Source organism: Meles meles, chromosome 18 (assembly GCF_922984935.1).
Source record: "Meles meles chromosome 18, mMelMel3.1 paternal haplotype, whole genome shotgun sequence".
Taxonomy (NCBI): domain Eukaryota; kingdom Metazoa; phylum Chordata; class Mammalia; order Carnivora; family Mustelidae; genus Meles; species Meles meles.
The window spans coordinates 20,777,773-20,804,418 of NC_060083.1; the positions used below are offsets into that span (position 1 = coordinate 20,777,773).

Genomic DNA, 26,646 nt, shown 5'->3' on the forward strand with positions numbered 1-26,646 from the left:
CCTCTGCCACCCTAGGAGACTCCTGCCCTCCCCTGGGACCTCAGGGCAACGGGTGGCTCCGGAGCTGCTTGTTTATCCACTTTCCCAGGCAGCCCAGCTGCCTGACGTCAGGGCACACAATGCAACCCTGTATTCTGGAGTCCCTGCCCCCCAGCCCCGAGGGACAAAGGGCACTGAGGTGGAGGGGATGGCAGCCACTGGTCTTCTCCAATAATTGTCGAGAGGAGAGGGGAGGGAAGCCGGGCGGGAGCTTCTGCAGGACCAGCTGGAGATGAGTATGACTCAGGCGGGGTTCCAGAGTGGGTCCTGGCAGTCCCTGCACCCCGGTCCACCTGTGACCTGTGAAGAGCAGTCCCATGGCATCTGTGAGCCTAGCCACAGGTGCACAGAAAGGGGCGTGTTCTAGAGTCAGGAGCCGGGGACTCTGGGTCAGCCTCCTCATTTGGGGCGCCCAGTGCAAAATGGAAATGCTGGGCCCCCTGTTTAAAAATTATTCCCAATTTCAAGACAGTGACCACAGAGCATCTAAGGCTATGTGACTTCGGTGGCACTCACGGTGTGACCCTGACCCAGCCATGCTACTTCTCCGGGCCTCAGTTTCTCCATCATAATGCACTCCAGGGGCCAGCTCCCAGGACTGTTGTGACAATCAAATGAGGCCGTGGCTGAGGAAAGGACCCGGTAAATCGTAGGGTGCTCTGAAGGTTCCGCGCAGAAGGTGCATAAAGAGAAAGGACGAGCCTCGCAGGCGGCAGGGAAGACAGCAGGGACTGGGGTGATAAAGTGGGGTGGGCTCCCAGCCCCTTTGTGAGTCTCAGGGGCGCTGTGCTTCCCTGGCGCTCAGTCCAGTCTCGGCTCCACCATCAGTGACCTGCCTCAGGGGTCCCAGGGAGACCCTCCCCTCTCAGTTCCTACAACTGGAAAACGAAGGCGTGACATGACCATATTGAAGGTCCCTTCCAGCTCTGGAGCCTGTATGATTGTAAGGTTTCCCCACAGATGTCTGGGGGAGCCTGGGATCGGAGGAAGGAGAGAAGAAAACCAGACAGAGCAACAGATGCGAGTAGAGGCTGGGAGGCAAGTGTCGCCATCCAACCCGGCTTCACCAAGGACCTGGTAAATACATGGCATGGGGACCCTGGAGGGCGGCCTTGGTGAACAACTCAGCCTCTCGGAGCCTTTTACTCGCTCTCTTTATAAAGTCAAGGAAAAATGACAAGGACCAAAGCAGATCCCGTAGGTCGCCGCCCTGCTGCCCCTGCCCTCTCCTCCTTCTGTGTGGGGCAACTCTGAGGTCGCTGGATGCCCACCTCCTGCGGGAGCAGGTGCCCGGGGACGGGGCAACCCCAGAGCATGAGCCCTGATTCGACCAAGCAGTCAGGTGACATTTCCCTTGCCAGTGATTGGCTTAGGCGAAAGCATGTTACACAGCTCTGGCCAATGAGACATGAGGAAACATCTGCAAGGGGCTTCCAGGAGAGGTTTTCCAGGTGATGGGATGGGGATGGGGCCACCGTCCTCGGGACGTGCTCCCAGCCCTTCTTGCCCTCCCGGAGAGCAGATGCCGTCTTGGGTTGACGCGGGGGCGCTGAATGGAAGGAGGCTGGGTCCTGTAGGATGCCTCTGAGCCCCAGTGGGAAACAGCCTTGGAGCTGTCCTACCTTGGGCTGGCGCGTTAGGAGAAAGAATGCATTTAGGCCGTTTTGCATTGGTGCCTGATCTCAAAGCCTCCTCAAGGGGCTGCAGGTGAAAGGCTGGTAGTGGGAGGGTAGCCTTGGGAGAGAAGGTGCTCAGTGCGCAACAGAGAGAGGCTGTGCCCATCGGGCCATCTCTGGCCGCGGTGGCTACGCATCAGGAAGGGCCAGTCACACCGTACCCAGGCCACCGCTTCCTCAATGAGAGACCCCCAGCATGTCCCAGTGTCACCCAGCAGGCCCCTCATTCACAGCCTGCGCCGCTGCTGACCAGAATCCCTTAGGCCACCCAAGAGGGCTTTTGTGTGATGTCTGAATGGGAATGAAAGGGACAGAAGCCTGGGTGGTCTGTGAGGTAGGCTGGCCTTTCCACTCATTTCTCCATCTGTCCATTCCTGCAGCAAACGTCTCCTAAGCTCCGTGGCCAGACTCTGCCCTGTGGGGACACAGGCAGGTTCCCAGGAAGCTCATAGGGAGGGGACAGATGTCTTGCTGTATTTTTGAGTGAAGTAGAAATAGCTTAGGGAAGTGCACAAAAGGGTGGAGATGACTGTCAATACGGCCACACGCCCAGGGAGCTGTCTGATGTCCCTCCCGGGCGCTGCGAGTGCACGGAGCTGGGCTCGCTCTGCACTACTTCCATTTACCAGCTGTGTGACCTAGGATAAGGGTACTCACCTTCTCTGATCAATTGCCCCTGTCTCATGGAGGGAAAGGATTTAAAGGGAAAGGCATGGGGACTTAGCCTGGAACCCAGCCCAGAGCAAACTCTAGAGAGGTGAGCGTTTTTGTAGGCAAATGGGGCCTGGAAGCCTGCGATCGCCACGTGCCCGCCCCGCTAGTCCTTTTACCTCTGCTTTTTACATTTTCTAACTGGGTAAATTTAAAGAGTGGGTTGGATCACTTTTAAATCAGTGGGGGTGGGGAACCAATAAAACTTGCTATTCTTTAAAAAAATTATTCCCAGGATTGTGGGGGTAGATAAGATGCGAATCTTATCTAGTAGTTAAGATTCTACCAGAATACAGCCTCCTAGAAGGTGCTACCCAAACCCACAGAGGGAGGGAACCCTGAGGAGCTGGGGAGCCCAGGGGATGTGGGGGCTGCCACGGGGCCCTTTAGAGGGGCGGTGGCCATGTGGGACTCTACAGGCTCATGGGACTGAACACTGCAGTGGGGGCACGGGGCAGGGGTGGGGAGCATGAGCAAACGCAGAGGGAGGAATGACGCAGCCAAGGCCCAGCCAAGGCTGGGTCCTGGGGGGAAGCCTAAAGGGCTTGGGAACCACCAGCTGCTCTGTATGGCTGGAGGGCAGGGACACTAAATGTGGGGGAGCAACAGGTGGGGGAGACCCAGTGGACCTTCCCCTCTGGTGGATGGGGGTTTTAGGAGGGGCCCAATGAAGGAGGTCTGGGAATTGTCTGAGCCCACAGTGCATGGTAGAGGGAGATGGGAGACAGTCCAGAGGAGGAGGCTGTGGGGACCCGGGCCTTTGGGGGAGGGGCAGGAAAAGCAGGGCCAGGGAAGAGATTAAAGGCCTGTGGCAGGGGGCTTGATCTGAGGTGGGGGTGAGGCACAGGCACGTGAAGCTGAGTGGGTGGGCAATGGGGACCGTCCCTGGGCAGGCGCCCAGGAGGAGGGGAAGTGCAAGGTGAGGGAGTCAGGGGATGAGCTCTGGGTGAGGAGCCTGAGGGACATGGGGGGATGTGGGTTGGATGGGGATGAGACTCCGGGGTCTTCCTGACCACCCCTTCAGGTCCCTAGGGCCCTCAGACACAGGTGCCTCCTGGGCCAGGCCTGGTGGCTGCCAAGAAAGTTTCCCTTCCATTTGTTCTAACTCATGACATCAGCTTGTCTCCATGGATGGCAGGGGCCGCTCTGCCTCCTCCCCGTGGTGGCCGCTGCAGGGAGCTCCTCTGGCCCCGAGGGACAGGAGCAGCCACCTGGCTGAGCACAAGAAGCTGGTGGCCTGAGGGCTTCAGTGACCAGGACTTCGAGAAGGCAACAGGTGTGACCACGTCCCCCAGGGGCACCATCTCTGGGTCGCCCAGCCAGCCCAGGGTCCCAGTGCCTGCCTGCCTGGCCAGGTCCAGGTAGCAGCTGTGCTGTGAAGAAATGGAGGAAAAACACAGCCCCATTTACTCTGTGGGATGGACGGTCCCTGGGCCGGACCCGAGCACCTCCCACCTCAGTGAGCCTATGAAACACCGGGGCATCTTGCTGATGGGCAGACTCTGATGCATCAGGCCTGCATGCTCCCCGGCCCTCTCTGGATGTCCTAAGTAACCTGTAAGGACCCGTCCAAGATTTAGAAGAGGGAGTTTGGTTTGTGTACACCCTTGCAATGCCGGGGTACCCGGGTAGGAAGGGAAATGGAGGGTAGGCCCAGGGGTGGGTGGGCTGTCCCTACCACGGGTGGGTGCTGAGGCCCTGCTGGTCACCACCCCTGGGGGAGGTTTCTGGGCCCTGCAGGCAAGAGGAGGGGCATCTGTCGGGGGGCCCTGCTTTGGGGTTGGGGGAGGCCTGGGGCTCAAAGCAGGCACTTGTGGGAGGGGGTGTCTTGCATCCACCGCCGGCTCTGAACTTCACCGTGTCAGGCCCTTGGTTGGCATCTCTGATCCTCAGGGTAGGCCGACAGGTGCTGCTCCCTCTAGGGCTCTGGTCGGTGTGGGGCCCATTATTTCACATCAAATGGGAGTATTTGCTTACTGGAGAGAGTGTGGGCCTACGGGAGTTGGGAACACTGCCCCTCACCAGTGCTCCCTCCCAGGCCGTGGTCCCGCCTCTTCCTCCCATCCCACCACACTGCCCTTCCCAACTGCCCAACTCCTGGTTCTAACCACCCCACCCCTGCGCCAGGCCTTGGCTCCAGGCTGCCCTCCCCCAGACACATCAACTAAACTCAAACAGAAATGCCTTCCCACCAGCCTCCGTTACGCGGAAAGTGGAGTTAACTCAGTTATCTCAGGGCCTTCCCCTGAGCGGAGGTTTAGCTCCTTGAAACAAAGCAAAAAAGAGCGGTGCCAGTTAGAAGTTCCTGTGTTGTTGCTGTCAACACAACAGACCGTGGCTCATGAGAGGGAGCAGTAGCTTTGGAAACCTCATTGGGGAGTTCCTAAATGAGGGAGAGAAGAAAGCCTCACTGTAAATGTACCATGAGACCATGGGCAAACCCACACTCTCTGAGCCTCAGAGTTTCCATCTGTGAAATGGGCCTGGCAACCTACCCACCTCATACCATTTCCTCTGGGGACCAAAGATGATGGATTTGAGCGCACGCCAGGCCAAGCAGGCCTCTCCAATGACATCCTGCCAGTCCCACTCCCCTGTGTGACTCGGGCCCCTTCCTGCTGCTAGAAGAGGTCAGGCAGACACCTGTGGTGGGTGCAGAGGAAGGGTGATGTCCTGCCTCCCAGGAGGTCCCCTTGCAGAAACCCCACAAGGATCTCAGAGGTGATGGTTAAGACAGCTCGGGTCAAGCTCAGGTCCATAGCCAGACTCCGTGACCTCAGAGCTATGAGACTGTGAGCCCATGACCCCCTATCTCTCCCCAAGAGGACCAACAGTGGTCTGGTTGCTGTGCCAGTGAGGACAGCAGGGACTAATGTGGCCCAGCTCTTCCCGTCCCTTGTCCCTGTGAGGTGGGCAAGATGGGGGCTGGGGTCCCAGGCTCGCGAAGGAAGCAAACGGACCCTCGAGAGGCTGAGACTTTGTCCAAGGTCACAGGAAGGTACTTCTTAGCACCAAGGTGTCCCATGAGAAGGGAGTTCTGAGGTCAGGAAGTTGGGGACACGCTGGCCCCAGGTCTAAATTTTTAACTAGAGCCTCTGTTGGACTAAGGTGAGGGCAATGTAGGCGCCTTTCCAAACTTGCTTGACCTCCTACCCTGGTCTTTGCAGGGCCAGATTCCTCACTCAGGGTGGGAACCCTGCTCTGGGCGCTGCCATGGGCAGCTTCTTGTTTTTTGCACAGGATGTTCAATGGGCTGTTTCCCCAGCAAAATGGAGTCTGGGAGAGAGGAGGGCAGGTGACATGTGCGGTCACCACCAGAGAAGGAGGAGACCTCAGTCCACTTGCCCTGATCCCCATGGCCAGGGGGTCCTTGGGGTTCAGCTCCCACTGCTGCTTGCACTCACCTGGCAGGGGGGCAACTTGGTGGAATGTCTGCGGGAACCAAGCAGCTTTTCCCAGCTTGGAAGGAGAAGTGCTGGGCCCCCGAGCCTGGGCGCTGAGGGCATCATGGGCACGAGAGGCTGCCCACGTCTAGGCTTTCTGGACCCCACATCCTCACTGCTGCACCCATCCCTTCTCCTCTGGGGAGGCCCTACATTCCCAGGAGCTGGCCCCATGCAGAGCACCAGGAAAGTTCCTTGGGGCCAGCAGGTTGAAGCCATTGTTTTGACGGAGCTCTTTGCTGGGGTACATTTCTTTTCTGGGCAGCAGAGCAGAATAAAGCAGAGACAGGAGGGCTCACCCGTGATTTGCCCCCTTGCTCATTACATATACCTCTCGGGGTGCCTGGGCGGCTTGGTCGGGTAAGCGTCTGACTCCTGGTTTCGGCTCAGGTCATGATCTCATGGGTTGTAGGATCGAGCCCTGCGTGGGGCTCTGGCTCAGTGGGGAGTCGGCTTGGAAGATTCCCTCTGCCCCTCCCCCTGCTCACACATGCTTGCTCTCTCTCTCTCAAATAAATAACATCTAAAAAAGAAATGATAATGTATGCCTCTTCCCTAGACTAAGTGGATTGGAGCCCTGGGCTGGAAGGAGGAGAGCCGGTTTCCAAGGGGTCCTACCACCATTCTGGGAGCCCCTGAGGCACCTTTCTAGCCTTCACTGGTGCCCTTGAAGGGAGAGTTCCTGGCTCCTTTAGTAGACCAGGAAAAGGCTCCGGAGCACGGGGACAGGGAGGGGATGCCGGCATTCTGATCTGGAGCCTGCACGTGCAGAAGCATGGGGGACACTCCCAGCCCAGGTGGGCTGAGTCTGGTGGCCAGCATCTGGCACCTGCATTTTCAAAGGCCTCCCTGGAGTGTCTGATAACGACACCTGGGAGGGAAATCCTGATTGAATGGGCGGTAGCGTCACACAGCCAGGGAGAGCAGGCCTGCAGGCTTTCAGCTTTGAGTCTGGCATATGCCCTCTGAGGCTGGTAGGAGGGGCTTGGGGAGCCATGGGGGTAAGAGTCCAGCAGCAGCGGAAGTGCGAGTGACAGCAAAGCCAGGGCAGACTCTGATCACGGTGGTCCCAACCTCTCCAGGGCTGTGATGGGTCCTGGCTGGCTCCCTGGCTGGACTGAGAGCTCGTTGAATAACACCCAGTAGCAATGTTGACAGCGAGATAATGTGACAAGGGGACAGAGACATGAGCAGTTAGTGTGAGCCAGGCGTACGTGCAGTAAGCCATCTATGCGTCACAAACTGATAAAGGAGTCTCTATTACTGGCCCCATTTTATAGTTGGGGCCACTGAGGCACAGAGAGTAAGGACTTGCTGGGAAGGGAGGGAGCCAGAATTCAAGCTCCAAGAGCCTGTGTTCCCTCCTGCTGGGCAGTACCGCCTTTTCAGTTCCCTCTTATATCCCTGGTGGCCGTGGCCAGCACAGTGCCCATCCAAGAGCTGTGCTCACATGTTTCTCCATTGTCATGGTCATTGACAAGCCGGTGCCCCCACCACACACAGGGGGGTGGGGCAGCAGCCGCCCAGGTGGCAGGCTATAACCAGTGCCCTACATCCTCTTGTAAATGTCCCTACAGCCACAGAGGATTCAGAAAAACAACTCCCCCACACAAACGCCTTAGCGTGCAGCACTGCCTACCGTGCTGTGGGCTTTGCCTCATTCTCTCAGCCCACTGTCAAGGAGATCGGCATTATCACGTCCCCATTTCACAGGTGGGGCTCAAAGATGTACAGAGACTTGGCCCAGGTCACAGAGTCAGCAAGTCACTGGGACTTGACCTCTGACTCATCCAGCCCCCAGAGCCTGAGTCCTTGACCACAAAGCCCTTGGCCCCCAAACCTTCATCAGGCAGCCCCCGGAGGCAGAGAGGGATTTGCTTACCAAGGGAAGACTTCAGGGCGGAGCTCAGTAGGAGCTAGTACCTGGGGTCTGGGCTGGTCCCTTTGCACTAATATTTATTCACTCACTCAGATGTTGAAGTAACACTTGCTACGCCCTTGCTATGTGCCAGGCTGGGTGCTGGGGGCAGAGCAGTGCATGAACCCAGCTGCTGTCCTTATGGTCTGTTTCCCCCCGGGAAACACAGAACCAAACGCCTGTCCTGCTCCTGCCGAGCAGGCCGGGGATGGAGAGCACGGGTGCGCTAGGAGCCTGGGTTGCCCTGCGGTCTGTCATCTCTCACTGCCCAGGGTCGCTTGCCCCTCACCCTGCAGGCATGCCTTGCCTTTCCTTTGGGGAACCACACCCTCCCACTCCAGGGAGCTTGGGGCCAGCCTCTGGGGATGGGCTCCTGATCAGGCCTGGCCCATCAGGTCCTCCTTCCATCAACTGGAAAAAGAGCAAACATCACGAATGCATTTAACAGAGAAAGGAAAATAGGACAGGGAGAGGGTAGTCTTTATTAATAGGCTAAGGATTATACACCTAAAACCCAAGTACTAACATCCTACTTAATGGCAGTGATGGACAGTCAGCCCATTTAAAAGAGCAGTAAGAAAAAGATAGTGGGCCCTTCCTTGCCTCTGCCAGCCCTACCAACCCTTATACTCACCGGCTCCACCAACTGGTCCTAGACCAGAGCGAGGACGCAGGGAACAAGCTCAGCCCCAGCCGGGACTCCCGGCCACCCCTGGCCCGCTCTGCTCTGCGGACAGCCGGTTAGCTTCAACCTTCCAGCCCCGGGCTGTGCTGCTTCTCCTCCAGCTTGCCTGCCTCTGAAGACTGGAGTCCCCCACCGATCCACGCCAAGATGCCTGACCTCCTGCCAGCCCCTTCCCCCTAAGTTAGATCGCCTTCCGCAGCAACAGTGGCCTGTTTTTCTTAACTTGCGGCTGGGCCACGTGGTCACCAGCCCAGCATGCCTCACTCCGAAGCCCTCCTGAGTTAGAGCAACATCGCCTGCCCACCCCCGGCCCAACCGGTTTCTAGAAATGCTTGTGACTCCCCTCTAAGAAGCACAAGTAATTGGAGTCATAAATACAGGAAAAGAAGACATACTGAAATAATTGCTTTCTGAAGATGACACGATTGCTTACCTAGAAAATCCAAAGAAATCAACCAGAAAATTATTAGGAGTAATAAATGAGTATATACCAGTGGTGAGTTAGGAGATAAATTTACAAAAATCAGTTGCATTCTATGTGCGAGTGACATGCAGCTGGAAAAAAAAAATCAATGGGGAAAAAGTATTTCATCCTCAGTAGGAACAAGACACATTCAATATTAAACATTAATTTAGCCTAATTGTAAGGCATTTATCTTTAATGTTAATATTTTCCTCCCATTGGGAGAGTTAAATATATCGTAAAGATGGCCAATGTAGTAAATTTAAAGCAATACCAGATAAAGACCTTGAAAATGTGTCATACACTTAAAAAAATCCATAAATAGTGAAGAACATCAGAGAGCATTTTTTAAACGTAACAATGACTGATGTCTCGATTTTAAAATATTTTATGCCAAAAAAATACTTTATGCCAACTGCTGATCCAAATTTTATGTTGCATTAAAAAACAAAACAAAGATCTCTCTGAGCATCAAAAATAAGAATGGTGGTAGTGGATTATAATGCACTGGAAAGAAAAGAATCCATGAGTCCGCAGTGGTACTCAGAAAAGATCTTTACTGAATGATATTCCATGTCTAGAAGAAACGACAGAATCGGAAAAAATCACCATTTTGTAACTAGCAATGTAATTTATGCAGGATGCTAAGGCCACTGTGTGAAAAGCTGTCAGGGAACCAAATATTTACACTGTCTCCAAGCACCGTCCCCCAGATTACTCGTTAATTATAAAGGGGGAAAGGTACATTATATTGAAGGGATCGGGCGGGTAGGGCCTTAACCAAGTGATTAAGCTCAATAAGGGGACAAGCTGGTTTCATGTGTCTTATGTGATGCTCTGAGAAGTCCACGCTGTCACCTCCCCTTGACAAAAATGCAGGGAAATAATCGTTATGGGAGAGCCTGTAGGACAACTGGCGTGGACTTGAAAGAATATGGGGAAGCTATGAAAGCCCCGCCCCCCAAATCAGAGATAGCTCTAATTTCAAGGAGATGAAAGAGGTACATGACAAAGCAGATGTAAATGTGATCCCTGATTGGATCCTGGATCAAAAGAGAAAGCAGTGACAGTTTCAGAACAAATGAGGAGATCTGAATGCAGACTGAGTCTTAGATGATGCTGTTGAACTGATAAAAGATCTTAGGCAGGACCATGATGCTTGCTTAGGGAGGAGACCGTCCTTGTTCAGACACTCGAGTGTTTCTGGGGGAACCGTCAAGACGTCAGCCCTTATTTAAAATGCTTCTGTGAAACAAAGTAGCACTGAAGATAAGTTACAGATAAACAGATAATCACTGACAGAATCAACGGAAAAGCCTATGTGGCAAAATGTGACCAGTTGCTGAATCTAGGAAGGGTCTATCTGGGGGCTCATCAGATTCTTTAACTTTTCCTTTTGAACATAAAAGGTGAGAAGAAGAAAAACCAGGAAAGGATAAACTAATCGAATTCAGTTCTAGTTTAGAAATAAATTTAAAATATTAATAGAACTGAATGTTGGATGAACTTCATAAAAATTCCAAGTTGGGTGGGGGGGCGTCTGAGTGGCTCAGTCTGTTACATATCTGCTTCGGCTCAGGTCATGATCTCAGGGTCCTGGGAACGAGCCCCACACCGGGCTCCCTGCTCAGCGGGGAGTTGCTTCTCCCTCTGCCCCTCCCCCTGCTCATGCTCTCTCAAATAAATAAAATCTTGGGCGCCTGGGTGGCTCAGTGGGTTAAGCCTCTGCCTTTGGCTCAGGTCATGATCTCAGGGTCCTGGGATTGAGTCCCACATCGGGCTCTCTGCTCGGCAGGGAGCCTGCTTCCTCCTCTCTCTCTGCCTGCCTCTCTGCCTACTTGTGATCTCTGTCTGTCAAATAAATAAATAAAATCTTAATAAATAAATAAATAAATAAATAAATAAATAAAAATCCCAAGTGGCTTAAATATTTGTACAAATTGGGAGGTTTGGAAAGAAGGCAGCTTATTTATTCTTGCTAGCGATGGGAAGTAAGTTCCTAACACTGGGGGGGAAGGAAGAATTTCCTCTGCCCTTCAAGATCCTTCTGGCCAGACTAAAAATCAAATTGACATGAGACAGATTAACAGGAGAAAATCAAATTTCATTTTGTACTTATGGGGAACCCACACAGACATGGAAATTCCAAACACAGTCAGGCAAAATGAGGTGTATAGTCATCCTGAACAGAGGAAAGGGGGGTAAGGGTCTGGGGCTTCAGAGGGAAGGAATGAATCTCGTAAGAAGATGAAAAAGAGTAAATGTTCGGTAAACAAATGTTTGGGCCACTCAGAAACAATGAGACTATGAGGACTTTGATCAAAAAGGCCTTGTCAGTTTCCTCCCTATCTACCATACCCAGTTTGTATCATAATGTAGTTAACTGTGGTGATAGGGAGAGAAGATTCTCTATCCAAATTCTTTTTAGGCAATCAGGGGGAGGTAAAGAGCTTTTCCTGAATCTGCTGGGCTTTGATTGTCTTTTAACCCTAAATAATCTTCATGCCAAAGTGGCCCATCCTGGGGCAGCCTGCCCTTGGCCCCTACACTACTAAGAAAATGACAAATATCATTAGAAATAAAGCAGATAGGATATAATTGAAAAAAGAAATATTCAAATGTAGGGAAATTATCAAGTAATAAAATGTGGTCAATAAATTACAAAAGGAAAGCAACGGTAAGAAAAAAAAATGACAAACAGTTCTGAAAAAATGTAAAGAACCAATTTAAAAATATAAAGATCGGGGCACCTGGGTGGCTCGGTGAGTTAAGCCTCTGCCTTCAGCTCGAGTCAAGATCTCAGGGTCCTGGGATCGAGCCCCGCATTGGGCTCTCTGCTCAGCGGGGAGCCTGCTTCCCCTCGCCCCCGCCTGTCTCTCTGCCTACTTGTGATCTCTCTCTGTCAAATAAATAAAATCTTAAAAAAAAGTAAAGATCAAACAAAAGTTCCTCTTGATTAAACAACATCAAACTGTCATTGAGATGGACACAACAGTTCATGCAGAAGGAAAGACCAAGAACCAAAAGCAACATGGACAAACAGCAAACTCTCCTTAGCAATCAAAAATGAACACATATACGAGTTTGAAATGCTATTACATATTACATACCCGTTAAACCGGTGCAAATGGATTTAAAACAATACTCAGTGTTGTTGTTGATATGGAGAAATAGGCACCCTCATGCAAATCATATCCGAGGCAGGGAGGGCAGGGAAGGGGGCAGACAGGGAGAAACTGATGATCAGACCATTGGACGGCCCCGGAAAGGGGGACCATGAGCCCAAATGCCTCTGCCCAGACAAGTGGGCAAACGGGCTCTTGACTCCACCCACTCACTTAGTGTCTGGGACAGGGCAGCAGATGTCTTCTGGCCCTACCCACTCAGAGTCGTGTTTCGAGAAGCCCACGGCAGAGGCCAGTCCTCTGGCTGGCAGCCAGGCACCAGGCTAGGAACGGAGTCCAGACAGGCCAGGACCCTGGGGACAGTTGGTGTTACTGAGGGAGGCCAGCTCAGTAGGGTGCAGGTGCCAAGCCTAGGGGGAGGCCTTAGGACTCTTCTCTCTGGCACCCCCCCCACCATCCACTCTCTTGGGGCGTCACCTGCCAGCAAAGCTCCCTTTGGGCTCCACCCTCCCCCTACCAGCTTGGGGGCCAGGGGATGGCCGGCCAGCCCAGGTGCCTCTCCAGGGGGGCCAGGCTCAGTGAGCTATGCAGAGTGGATGAAAGTCTGTGGAAACACTGAGAGTGGCTGGTGGGTGGACCAACCCTAGGGCCAGGCTTAAGCAGACGGGTGACATTGTTCCCTCGGGGACTCGGGCCCAGGAAATAGCATTAGGGGGAAAGGGGCCGAACAGCTCCTACGCATGGGTCACAGCCACATCTGGGTCACTGCCAAGGGCACAACGTGAACAGTAAGGTAAAAAAAAATACAATTTGGTGCTGGTGACCCTTCTTGTCTTATGAAGTTGTTATATGTTGATGACAATATTTGGAGCTTTTTTGTTTTTGAGATAAACAGCAGCTGTCCTAGGAGGGAACCCTGAGGGTGAGGGCAGGCCTCACAGGCCATGTGAGCTGTGCAGGTGTGCGAACATCCTCGAGCTGCGCTCAGACCCCATCCCCCAGCCACCTAAGAGGGGGGCACAGGACACACGTGAGATGGCGCTCTCTCTCCTGTTCATCGAGCACAGCACTGTGAAGTCCAGGGGAGCCACCCTCGGACCCTCCCCTTCTCTCCATCTCCTCGCCCCTTCCTTCCCGCGCCTGCACGGAGCAGTAGCCTCCACGTTGGCCGCCTTTCCCTCAGCTCAGGCTACCACAGACAGGTTTGTCTGAAACACAGCAGAGCTACCTTCTCCCTCTGTGCCCCCCTCTTCAATATTTCCTCCCCCACCTCCCTCCCCGTCCGGCCCCCACTGCCTGGCAGCTCGGTCCCTCTCCCGCCCGCCATCCGTCCCACCCGGCAGGGGTCTCTCCTGGCACAGCCATCCTTCCCATCTGGACTCACCCCACCGTCACCCCTGGGACGCTTTCCTGTCTCCAGGCAGAGTGAGTCTCCTGTCTTCAAAGGCAAGCCCTGTGGGACGAGCCTCCAGCGCTGCCTGGGGTGGTAAGGGGAGCCCTGACTTCCCTCAGAGAATGCCCCCCTGACACCCACACCCCGGGGGGAGTCCCTCAGGGAAGGAACCCTATCCTAATCACCGGTAAGCCCTCTAGCCCGCAACCGGCCTAGAGCAGGTACCCAAAATGATCCCTGAAAGAATGAAAATGGACAGCCCACCCAGAAAACTGGCTTAGTGGGAACAGTGACATGAATGAATACTTCTGACATCTACTCTGTGTCATGGGGTTAAGAGCTCGCTAATAACATCCCTGCCTTGTGGGTGAGGCTGAGCCCGCGGGAGGTTGGGTAACTTTGATTCACGCAGCTGGAAGGTAGACCAGTGCCCGAAGTCTGCGTCCTCACCGAATGTGACAGTGGCCTGGCCTGAATGGAGATGCTGGAGGGACATGGAGGCACGGGGAGCAAAGGAGGTCAAGGCTGGCTGGGGCCACAGGGCCTTGGTGGCCGAGAGGACGAAGAAGCCTGGAGAATGGGGACAGGGCACAGGCGGGTGTCCTGTTTGGGAGCCCGGCCCCGGCCCCTGCCCTACGCACCTGGGGGGCTGCAGATGATGGCGGAGGGGCACCTGGCAGGAAACCCCGTGAAGCAGTGGAGATGCGCAATCTGCCAGCCTCTCTCGGCCCTAAAACCTCAGCTCTGGCTGCCACCTGCCCTCCCATCACAGCCAGAGCAGCCTGGCCTGCAGGGCCCTCTCGGGGCTCCACACAGCAGCCCCCGCCGCCCTGCAGATTACAGACCTGCTTCTAATTATGGCTCCGGCCAGGTGCTGCTCCAGCCCCTGAACCGAGGCCACCCCCAATTTAGAAAGCCAGACAAAGCCTTAGATTTGAGGTTTCTCCAATGTCAAATTTCTGAAACTCCAGTCGGATCATTCTCCCCGGACCCTGACCATGGAAGAACGTGGAAGTGCTAAGGAGGCCGTGTGAGAGCCCGACGGGCCTGGGTTCCTGTGCCAGCCCCTCCACTTGCTGTGGGACCCTGGGCAGCTCCCTTCACCTCTCCAGTTCTTAGGGCTGTATTCCAGGATGAAAGAGAACAAGAGCTATGAAGGCAGACTGCACCGATCATCTCTCCCTCCCTTCCAACCACAGAGAAGTCACTGGTGGCTGCAGGAGAACGTCTGGCCGGGAGGCCCATGCCTGGAAAAGTACCAGGCAGAGGAAGGGGCTCAGAGGTGCATGCTAGGATGGAGAGCAGGAGGGATGCCAGCAAGGGTCATGGAGTAGGTGACTGGAGAAAGGATGCCAAGAGGCACCATGCTGGTCTTTCCACCTTATCTCCAGTTCTCAGAACATGACTCCCCTTTTACAGCTAAGGAGACAGGTCCACCCATCATAACAAGCACCTTTGCAGTAACCTAGGTTTTTGCGTCTTACAGGAAGGCTTCAGCCCTCTCCAGACCCAGTGCCCAATGCAGGAAGTGAGAAATCAAAACCAGCTTGCTCCAACGTGGGTTGGCGGGGGGGGGGGGTGTGTCGCTGCCCATCCACAACTCCGTAAGGTCACCAGCTGGCCCCAGCCCTCACACCCCCCCGCCCCGTCCTGGCTGAGCCTTTTCCCCATACGGCCACATGTCACTCCCCAAAAATGCCAGTCCCCAGTCCTGGCATGGCGAACACTTGGAAATGCGGGTTGGACGGTGAATGGACAGGCAGGGGAGGCTGGTGGAAAGGTGGGTGAACAGATGGATGGACAAACGGAAGGCCGTGTGACAAACGGATGGGTCGATGAGGCTGGTGGATGGGTCGCTGGCAAGGCAGATGTTCGGATGGGTGGAGGAGCAGGTCCCCAGCCCGCATGTTGACGTGGCTGCCCTGTCAGAGGCGCAGGTGGATGGTTCAATGGGTGGGGAAAGGGAGGGATGAGCAAAAGACTGGAGTTCCGGCAGACAAACCTCAGCTCACTGTGCCAGAGAGGACTCAGCGAGAGCCTTGTCAGGACAGACGGGCTTGCCTAGGGCGGCAGTGAGGCCCCCACTCTTGGAGGAGCTGCTCTAGCCACATGGGCACTGAATGCGCCCCGAACCCCCCCTTTTGGTTTCTGTTTTGGTATAAATCAGTCCTCTGATTTACTTGTCTACCCTGCCCAGGTGTGTACTGGACTTAGATCGGGATCTTCTCGGGGACAGTGGCCACCAGAGGCTGATGGGCAATCAATTTGCCTGCTTCTGGAGGAAGCTGGGCATCTTCCTTGAGTGACCCCAGGGGTGCTGGGGTGGTGGTCCTAAGGTATGTCCCTGGGGGTGGAAGGATCAGAAGATGGAGGGGGTGGGGGAACAGCATAGAGCCCCGAGTCTCATTAGGGAATGGCTCCAGGCGGGGTCCACTGCAGGGGACTGGTAGTCATGTCAACAGCACGTTCAAGCAATGAGCTATGGCACTGGTCAGCTCCTACCCTATGCAGGGAGGAGGCAGGGAGGAGCCCTCAGATGGATCGGCGGGCCGAGGAGCAGTCGGCCTCCCAGACAGAAGATGCTGAGGCGAGAAGATAAGATGTCCAAGGCCCTGGGGCCCCAGCCTGTGTCTGTCCTCTAAAGGGGTGCTGAACCACACCTGAAGCAGGTTCTTCCCTCAGAAAACTTCTCTGCTGTGGGCAGTGGGACACAAGGGGTAGGGGTGAAGGGGAGGGAGGGAGGGAGGCAGGGGTTGGCCAGCAGGAGCAAGCCTGAGGCGCATTCCTTGGACTCATCTGCCCTGGGCTGGCAGGCCAGGCACTTCTCCTGACTCCTCACCCAGCCCGCCTCCCGCCTCCCTCTTCCCCAGCCAGCAAATTCTCCAAATTCTCTCCGTCTCTCACACCCTACTTCCCCGGCCTCTTGTCTCCAAATCCAGCAGCTTCTCTCCTGCTGCTGGGGCCCTGCTCTGTGCCTCCAGCATCTCTCGCCCAGCCCGGCTCCCTTCACTCCTTTTGCCTGCCGCATCTCTAACCCCCAGGTCTGCTCCTGCCTCTACCTGGGCCAGTCACCTGCAGACATCTGTGGGGGCAGCCGGTCCCCCACGTCATGCCATGTTCCCCCTCCATGTCCCCCGGTGACAGAAGAGACCTCCCGCAGTCATTCTAGGGGTAAAAATCTTCCTCTGGGGTGGCGCCTGGGTGGCTCCGTCAGTTAAGTGGTTGCCTTTGGCTCACGTCATGATCCTGGGGTCCTGGGATCAAGTCCCACCTCGGACTCCCTGCTCAGTGGGGAGCCTGCTTGTCCCTCTCCCTCTGCCTCTCCTCATGCCGTGCTCCCTTTCTCTCTCGCTCACTTGCTCTTTCTCTCTCTCAAATAAATCTTTAAAAAAATCCTCCTTTGGTTTTGTCTCCGTACTTTGTTTCTTCCTTGTACCTCACACCATCTGATGGCCATTTTTACGTCCTTGCCCGTCTCTCTGGCTCCAGGCCACCCTGGTTTCCCAGTGCCTGGAAGAGTTTTGGCATATAGTAGGCACGCAAGATGTTAACGGAGAGAAAAAATTTTTTTTAAATCCTGAAAACATATATTAAGACAACTCCACATCCAAAAGGTATTTCCATTAAGACAACGCTGTAAAAATTTCAAGGCTTTCACCCAAACTGCATGTGCGCGCGCGTATGAGGAGACAGCGGTTAACGCACTCGTGACGCTCATTCTGTTTCCAGGTCAGCAGGCATTTCCCCCCACCCCTCCTCAGCTCCGCTGGCCCAGCTCTAGCTGTCATTCCGGGCTGGCCATCAGCCTCCCGTTCTGTGCCAGTGGGACTGCTCGGGGCCTGGGGTGGAGCTCACTGCTGGCAGGGCAGGCCCACAGGGCCCATGGGAGCAGGAGGAAGAGGAGCCCCCTTCCTTTGTACACTTACTGCAGGCTCTGGCAGGAACCTCGCCTGCCAAGTCTGTGAAATGGACCCAGGAATGCGGGTGCTCTGGCCGGCACCAAGTTGCACAGGGTCGGTCACCAGCCCCGAATCTGCACTGTCCTCCAAGGCCGGGCTGCTGACCCATGCTGGTGGCAGCGGACCTCCTCTCCCCCTGGGCCAGGGGAGGAGGAGGGCTTTCTCAGCCATCCGCCCCCCACCCACCAGGATCCCGGGGTCCCCCTCTCACCCCACCATCCCGGGGAGGCATGTGGGGACCCTTGACCACAGGCGAAGGGCTGCTCCCTGGGGCCCTGTTTCTACACCCCACCCTCCTTTCTCCTTCTTTGCCTCTTTGGTTCTCTCCCTCGAGCCGGGAAACATTCCTGGGGCTCAGAGCTGGGGCCAGGTCTGACTGCCATCCTGCCTGCCCAGGCTGGTAATTCGGGGCCCCACAGCAACCACATGGGAAAGGGGTAAGTCCTACTTCACAAGGTGAGGGCCCAGCACCCACAGGGAGCTCAGACTCTCCAGCCACTGGAACTACGCTGACGGCACGGCTTGCTGTTTGGGAGGCCCGATTCTAGCCCATGTCGGGCACCTGACCACATCTGTCCACAAGCAAGTCCTCCACTGCCTGGAGCTTTCTTCTTCTCTGGAATCCAGTATCTGGGGAAGGAAGCTCGAACCCACAGAGGTGCGCCCCGTGGACGCAGCCACTTCAAGGATGTCTGACGAGAACCAGCCCCGTGGGCTGTCTTCACATGCCCCTCCTCTCAGCACAGCCAAACCGTGGTGCCGGCAGGTCAGAGGCCTGAGGGTGCTGTACCCCAGCTAGGTCCTGTCCCCCTTCCCCCATTCCTAGAGCTCGGTCCCTTGCACTCGCCCCTGGTGCCAGAGGGACCACACTCTCTATGGAGCGTCCAGCAGGAGCAGAAGCACAGGAGAAGAGAAGGTCTCTCTGGCCCACTCCTGTTCTGCTCCCCTCATGGGCCACGGACGCCACACCTTTTCTCCGAAGCTCAGAGGACCTAGACCTGTCAGCTCCGCCATCCGAAGCACATCCCCATTAGGGCGAGGCACATAAAGGGGGCCTGTTCACCAATTAAAGCCTTGAATCATTCCCCACAGGACTGACTGGGGGTTGGGCTCTGCAGGCCTTCTGGGCCCCTGCCAACTCTGTCTGCCACTCCTGCCCAAGTCCAGACCCTCTTCCTCTCTGACCATATGTCACAGTCTTCTGCTAGAGCCAGCCTCTGTTCTCAGGCACACGTCTGATCATGCTGCCCGGCATCTCCCACTGTCCACCCAGAATGGCTGAGCCTTTCCTGACTTGGCTGCTCTCTTCCTATCCCTTCCCTACCTCCCAAGCTCCAGCCGCAGATATGGCGGACAGGGCTGCTTCTTCCCCAGCAGCCAATCCCTTATCCTGGGCAGAACTCAGTTTTAATTCAGGAATCCCCTGTCCCTGGCAGCCCACAAATCTGGGGTGGGTCCCCTGAACCCCACCCAGGGCTGGCTCCCGAGGAGTCTTGATCTGCCCCAGCCCTCCGACCCCTCTGCCAGCTCAGAGATCCAGGCAGCACCAGCATCTCTCTCGTGGTGTTGTGAGTGTGGGAGGCACCTGGGGACCGAGAGAGCCCTGTCAGGACCCTTATTTCATCTCCTGCCCAATATGAACGAGGAGCCCCGTGTCCCAGTGGCTTCTGGCCATAGCCGGGGCAGCAGCAAAGAAGGGGGAAATTAGAGTAGTCCTAGTTGGCTAAAGCTGACTTATCCCCCTGAGACAATGAACAACACCCTTTTGGACACTGGCCTGCCATTCCCAGCAGAAAGGACAAGCCCATGGCTCAGAGGAGCTGGTGCTGTGTTAACAGAGGGCAGAGATGCCACTCAACTACTTCTGCTTCCAATCTTTCTAGCAAGAAGGAAGGTCTTCAAACTGGAAAAAGGACAAGAATGTATGGCAGGGAGTGTAGCCCATCTCTGGCTGCTTTCAAGGTCCTCTGTCCTCAGAGTGCTGGATGGTTTGCAAGAGGAGCTGGCCAATCCGAGCCAAACAAGGAGGGTGTGCTGAGAGCACCACAGACTAGTCCCAGACCTTGACCTCAATCGCAGAGAACCCCGGGCCCAGAACAGTCTCACAAAGGTGCCTGCAGGTGTTTTGAAGACAATCATAACAAGAGCAACAGCAGTCCTGACCATGTGCCTATCCACAGACCCCGGACTAAGCACATCCTAAGGGCACTGGTCCAAGTTCCACCGTAATCCAATGGAATGGGGACTATTATCATCCCCACTTTACAGATGAGTAAACAGAGGCCAAGAAAGGTTAGGAAAGATAAAAAAGCAAGATATAAGAAGCCAACATGGGGGCGCCTGGGTGGCTTTGTGGGTTAAAGCCTCTGCCTTCGGCTCAGGTCATGATCCCAGGGTCCTGGCCCTGCATCGGCTCTCTGCTGAGCAGGGAGCCTGCTTCCTCCTCTCTCTCTCTCTCTCTCTCTCTGCCTACTTGTGATCACTGTCTGTCAAATAAATAAGTAAAATCTTAAAAAAAAAAGAAGCCAACATGGTTTCAGACCATAGTTCTACGTACTTGTCATAATCTGTCTGCTCCCACATATTAGGGACTTTCAGGATTTGGACAGTGGTGTTTCCCCTCATCTTTGCATTCTTTAAAAGGTCAACCTTTGTGTCTCAATTTCAGGTACTCATGTTTTAATCCAATTTTCTTTTCTTCTCTTTTCTACTATGATTCCTAAGCCAATAAATCAGGGGGATGCCAGAGACCAACCTTCTATATACATAATACCATTACTAATTCAAGTGTGTACTTTATTCAGACTTCCTTAGTTTTTATCTCATATCCTACCCTTATTCCAGGATCCCACTTACGTTACATTTAGTTATGTCTCCCTAGACTCTGTGTGGCTGTGACAGTTTCTCAGACTTTCCTTGGTTTTGATGACCTTGACAAATTTGAGGAATACTGATCAGGTGTTTTGCAGAATATCCCTCAGTTGGGGTTTGTCTGACATTTTTCTCGTGACTAGACGGGGGTTATGGGTTTCGGAAGGAAGACTGCAGAGGTAAAGTGCCACTTATGACATCACATCACATCACATCACATCACATCAGGGATACACCCTGTCTACATAACTTATCACTGTTGATGTTGACCTTGATTGTGTGGCTGAGGTAGTGCTTCTCAGGCTTCTCTGCTGGCAAGTTACTCCTCCCCCCTTTCCATACTGTGCTCTTTAGAAGGGGGTCACTTGCACATCAGACACTTCACTTACAGGGTGGGGACTTACGTTCTACCTCCTTGATAGGGAATTATCTACATAAATGATTTCTTTTGTATGGGAAAGTCACCTAGTATTTATTTATTCATTCATTCAGCCATTTACTTACATTAGTAATGGCCTCATGGTGGTTGTTTTTTTTATACTTCGCAACCCAGTATATTTTGATGTGTACAAAGGATTCTGGTGTCCCTGGTGTTCTGGGGGGTAGTTGGTAAAATGTGGGTAACCAACTCTGAGAGGTTCACCAAACCCCCATATCTAACAAACAGCAGTTTTCCACCATCGAACACCAGTGGGTTGGGGAATCAGGGTCTCCACCTAATTTTTGAACAAGTGAAATAGAAACCGTCCAAGCACATAGAATTTTGAAGGGATCCCTACCTGTGGAGAAATGACTTTCCTCCCTTGTAGTCAGTAGGGCAGCAAAATATTTGTCTGTGGGCCTCAATCAACAATACAGGGTGTGTAGTACGGCCCCTACTGGGCCCTGTCCGTGGTCCTGCCCTGTGTTTACAATCAGCCTGTGGACTCAGACGTAAAGCACCTGCTTCTCCAACCAGCAGGCAGCATAGCATTTGAGAGTGTCAGAGGTAGGAATTTAAATTCTATTGTCTAATTCAATGGGATGAAATGAACAAGATGAAATTTAATAGGAATAGGGGCCAAGTAACAGGTTTTGATTCAAGAAATCACTGACACAGACAAGAGGCCTGATCTCTTCAACAAGTCAGGATTATTAAAAAGATAATTCCTTTTATAGAAAAGGAATTGCAGTAGAGTGGAGAGGCCTAAGGGGCCCAACAACTGAGGCATCGCACAGCTCAAGAGAGAGGAAACTGGTTTAAACAGAACAGCGAAAATTGACATTTTGGGGCCAAACAGGGAAATGTGAATAAGGTCTGCATGTTAAATGAGATGAAAATTTACTGAAGCAGAAAGTGCTGATCATTTACTGGGGAAAAAATCAGGTTACAAAACAGTATGCACAACATGATCTCATTGTATGAGGGAAATCTACATATAGGCATAGAAGCAGGGCTGGAAGGGTGTGACCAGGGTGTCACAGCAGAGCTGCCTCGGAGATGGGAACACAATACTTTTATGTTTGCTTGCTCATATTTTCTAATTTCCTACTGTGCATATAAACCGCTTCTGTAATAATATAAGGTTATGCTATAAAAAGAAGGAAATTGTGACCCTTCTCCAGGATTGAGGGGAATCCTGGTGTGGCAGAGGTTTCTAAGAAAGATCCTTGGGGGTTATGGGTGCCAGAAAGACAATATGAATGGGAAGTGTGGTCCACCATGCAAAAGGCAGCCTCACCTTGAACCACCTGCAGCTGTGTTAGGTGCTGGAATGGGAGCGGTCCTGGGGTTCTCCTCACCCAGGCCCTCTGTGCTATTACTAGGAAAACTGAGTCACACAACTAGTAGATGGCAGCTCCAAGGCCATAAGCCACAGATCTGGCCCCCGCGGGTCATATGGAAATGGCTGGCGCTTCAGGAACAGGAGGTATTCGACCCGGAGAAGTAAAGATGGGAAGGAGTGAAGGGGGCAGGAGAGCTCTTTTCGGATATTTAAAGGCTGCCCCATAGAAGAGAGACCCATGTGTGGCCCCGTGCTGAATGTCACAGTGTAATGACTCTGTGACAAGTGGGTTTGTCTCTCAGAATGCAGGAGGGAGAAGTTTCCAACAACAGTAGTGGTCCAGCTTGGGGATAAGGTGCTGGTGCCTGCTGGGGGCTCAGGTGGCCTCAGAGGGCGCCGCTGTGAGGGTGAGGAGCTTGGCTAGCCTTTGGGGAAGGGGAAGGATCACGACGGCTGCAGGAAATGTGGGCTCCAACAGGAACCACAGCACTGAACTTCCTGGGACAGGGTACCTGGTTCTCAAACTTGATACCTGCCTCATCGTCTTTCACCTACTGCTCCCAAACTCTGGCCATAGAAGGGGGCTATGGAGAGATGATTATCTCTCATCTTCCCTCCACTGGGTGACAGAGAGGCATGGGTCCGATCTAACCTCATCCTGGCTTCTCCTGTGGACTAGGCCAGAGGTGCTCCGGGAACAGAATACCAGTCAGTGGCCCACCTGAGGCCCTGGGCCCCCATGCTCCCCATGCAGAGCCTGAAGCCTTAAGTGGTCTTGGAAACTCACTAGGCAGGACTTCTGTTTCCAGGAGAAAACCGGAGCATGTGGGAGTGGGCAGTGACAGGAGAGTGGGTGCCCTGCCCTGCCTCCTAGACAGAGCCACCAGTCCCGGTGCCCACAGCACAAGAAGACACTAGCCGATGGGGGCATTTTTCATATTCCTCTGCCCACCCCCTCTGCCAACACCCACCCTCTGATTCTTGCCCTGCTAACAACCGACAGAACTCTTGCGACAGAACAGATGCGACCTACCACGGAGACACTCTGCAAGCTTGGCTCCAGCGGGCCTGCGGCAGCGAACACCACCAGCTGCCAGCCAGGCCTGCCCATCCTAGCCCGAAGAGGGTCACCAGGGGTCGTCATCCTTCCCTGTGCGGGGTGGGTGCCCTCAGGCAGCAGAGCGCCCCTAGTTGGCCCCTCCACCCCCTGGCTGAGGCCCAGCGGGGCGCACGCGCCAGCCCCCACCCCGCGTCCTGGAATTCCGTTCCCACAGACCCGGGGCGGCCCGGAGGCCGGGTTCTGACAGCTCCTGCCCCCCCAAACATGGGGTGGGTTCTCACACCCATCAGAGGGACCCGCACTGCGGGGGCGGGAAGGTGGGCACGGAGGCCACCCTGGGCTGTGGGGGAGAGCGGGGGTCCCACCGGGGCCGGGGATTGGGGGGTGCCAAGGCGACGGGGCGCCCGCTCGGGCGGGGTTAGGGGCTGCCGCCGGCGGGGCCCTTCCCGGGCGGGCAGAGGGCAGGGACGCTGACGGGGCCCGGGGACGCGGCGCGGCGCCCTTACCTCCTCGCCCTGGCCGAAGCGCAGCCCCAGCGCCGCGACGCGCTCCACGCGCAGGAAGCCGTCGGGGTCGCGGCCGCACACCTCGAACACCTCGCGCAGGCGGCGCACGGAGCGCAGCAGAGCCGCGGGGGCGCCCGCCCAGCCCGTGCCGCCCGCCATCCGGCCGGCCCCGCGGCTAGCCCGAGCGCCGCGCCGCCCGCCGCGGCCGCCGCAGCCCGCCTCGCGCTGCCGCCATCGCCGCCGCCGCCGCCGCCGCCGCGCGCCCTCCGGGCCGCCCGCCCGCCCGCCCGCGCGCCTCTGCGACGCGCAGCCTCCGCCCGCCGGCGGCCGAGCCGTGTCAGCGGCGGCGGCGCCGCAGCCCCGCGCTCCGGGCGGGCGGGGAGGGGCGGCGGCGGCGGCGCGGAGGCTGCAGACAAAAGGAGCCGCGCTTTCCCGGGGCAGGCCACCCCTGCCCCGCCGACTCGGTTTCCCTCTGTCCCCAAAAACCGGAGGGGGGCGCGCGGCCCGGTGCCCGGTAACTCCCCGCTGCCCGAAGGCCCCGCCCTCCTGGAAGAATGCAGAGGTGAGGCCCGGGTCCCGCGGTCTCTCTTCTCCGCCCTCTGCGCCCCCACCCGCCCATCCCCGCGCCCCCGCTGGGTGCCTAGCGGGCGGGAGCGCTCTGGAGGTGTTTGGTGTTTCCTACTTGAGCATCCAGTTGTTAGTTACATTCATCCGGGAGGAAGCGGATGAACCCAGAGAGGTTGAACTACTTACCCTAGGCCACACAGCTTGTGAAGGCAGGGCTAGGACTGATGCCCAGACCAGACCAGGGGGCATCCATCCATCCTCCTAACCTGTGTGCTGCTTCTCCAGGCTTTGGACCACACAGTTGTCCCTAACAGCGCTTCTGGAGTCAGGTCGCTGCTGGGGAAGGACTCGCTGACCCCAGCCCCACCTGGGGGCCCTGCATTATCTGGCCTGCCTTCTCTTCCCGCTCTGCCTTATTGTTCAGTAGGCCAGGCCCCTGTGGCACCAGAGAGAGTAGCACGCCAGAGCTGGAAACTTAGGTGGAGGGCCTTGCCCAGGGCAGCAAGAGGACCCTTTGGGGGAGCAGTGAGCAAGAAGACCCAGGGCCTCTCTCCTCTCCTCCTCTTTCTCCAGGTGACCTGACGCCCCAGGTGATTTCCAACAGCTGCCTCAGCAGGCCCATCTGGGAAAGGAGCAATGGGGATTCCAGCCCATTCTCTAGGGAGAAGCCTCAACAGGCTTCAGCTTCTCCTGTCTCTCCTCATCCCTGTCCTAGAGCAGCCCCGTTCCCTACTGCCTCCTTCTGCCTGGGGCACTCCTCACTCCTACCTCCTCCCCCAGCCACGTCCTCAGACCAGCTCCGGTCCTTCCAGATTCCCTGGAAGTGGCATGGCACCTCCTGCAGGAAGCCTTCCCTGACCACCTTCCCTCACCTTGACTACCTCACCCCTCTGCTCCAGGAGCATGCTGTACAGATACAGACCAAGGAGCCACCCTACAGATGGGAATAAGGCTGTGGGGAGGGTCTAGTGGGTTAATCTACGTAAATGTCAGTCCCCAGGTAGTAGGTGCTAGCTATTGTGACTATCCTTGTTTCTCCTGCTCTCGTTACTTATCAAGAGAGCACTTGGGAATGGCTATGAAAGGTCCCTGAGGGCGGGGACTGTGTCTTTTCTCCATTTTCTAGCTCCCAGCTCCTAGCACCATGCCCAACACCATGCCGACACACACAATTAAGGTCTGCATAGGAATAAACTAAGGAAGGAATGGGCAATTATGGTGTGGTAGGCTGGAAAATACCCTCTGCGGGTAGTCACGTCCTCATCCCCAGGACCTGTAAATGGGTCTCCTACCGGAAAAAGAGTCTTTGCAGACAAGATTAAGTTAAAGATCTGGAGATGGGGGAGATTATCCTGGGTTATCCAGCTGCAGTCACACCTATCCTATAAGAGGCCCGGGCACCTGGACGGCTCAGTTGCTTGGGCATGTGACTCTTGGTTTTGGCTCAGGTTGTGTGCTCTTTCTCTCTCTCAAGTGAATAAATTTTTAAAATCTTAAAAAAAAAAAAAAAGAGGCGGAGGGAGATGTGACACAAACAGGAGAGAAGGCAACGTGATAACACGGAGCAGAGATCAGTGATGCCGTCGTAAGCTGAAAATATGGCGGCCACCAGAAGCTGAAGAGGGAAGGCAAAGAATCTTCCCTAGAGCCTTCAGAGCGAATGCGGCCCTTTATTTTCAGACTTTTGGTCACGGGAACAGTCACAGAATACATTTCTGTTGTTTTAAGCCCCCTGGCGTGTGTTAGTGTGTCACCATAGTGGGGGGTCCCACACAGCTGGGCTGGAGGCCAAGTTCTGCTCTCTTCGCCCCCCGATTCTGCATGATTTCACTTCGCGGAGCCTCGGTGTTCCTGTCTGTAGAGTGGGGACAGGAGTTCCTACCTCGCAGAGGTCTTGCAGGTTTGTGATGAGAAAACGCACGTGGCCGCTGTTTGGTGTCCACCGTGGAGAGGTCTAGAACCAGTCTGAAAGGGGGAGGCATTTCTGATTTTCGGGTAAGGGCCTTGACTTCTTCATCCATGATGTGTGGAAATAGGGCAGGATCGTTTCTTCTTGCTCTCAACCTGCTATTGTTTTTTGTTTTTGTTTTTGTTTTTTTTAATCATGAATAATTAGCGCTCTGGAGAGGAGGAAGGTGGTGTGAACTCACTTGCTTTTTTCACCTGTCCTAAAATATGCTTGGTCAGTAGAGACACCTGCCGAAGCAGCTGGCACTGGCGGGGGGTGCCAAGGGCAGGGGCGGGAGGCGCCCAGGCGAACAGGGCATCTACAGAACCTGTCCTCCCTTGTCTGGAGGGGTGCCCAGGAAGCTGGTGTTCTCCCTCACTGTGGGGTGCCCACGCAGAACCCTCCCCGACCCTCGCAAGGGAGCAGGCCCAACCGATTGCTAACCTTCCTTCCAAGATCCTAAGAAGAGCGCCCAAACCTTACTTATTCTTCCCAAGTGCGTTCCAAATCCTGTCA

The 26,646-nt window shown here is 55.1% G+C and overlaps 1 protein-coding gene across 1 annotated transcript in view; it reads right to left on the bottom strand.

The window, feature by feature from the left end:
- RAB11FIP4 (RAB11 family interacting protein 4) overlaps nt 1-23,777 on the bottom strand; it is a 110,512-nt gene extending 86,735 nt beyond the window's left edge. Inside the window, exon 1 of the mRNA XM_045984946.1 lies at nt 23,616-23,777. Within this exon, the coding sequence (XP_045840902.1) occupies nt 23,616-23,774 (159 nt within the window). The 5' untranslated portion in view covers nt 23,775-23,777. The remainder of the gene's footprint in view (nt 1-23,615) is intronic.
- Nucleotides 23,778-26,646: the final 2,869 nt, after the last annotated feature.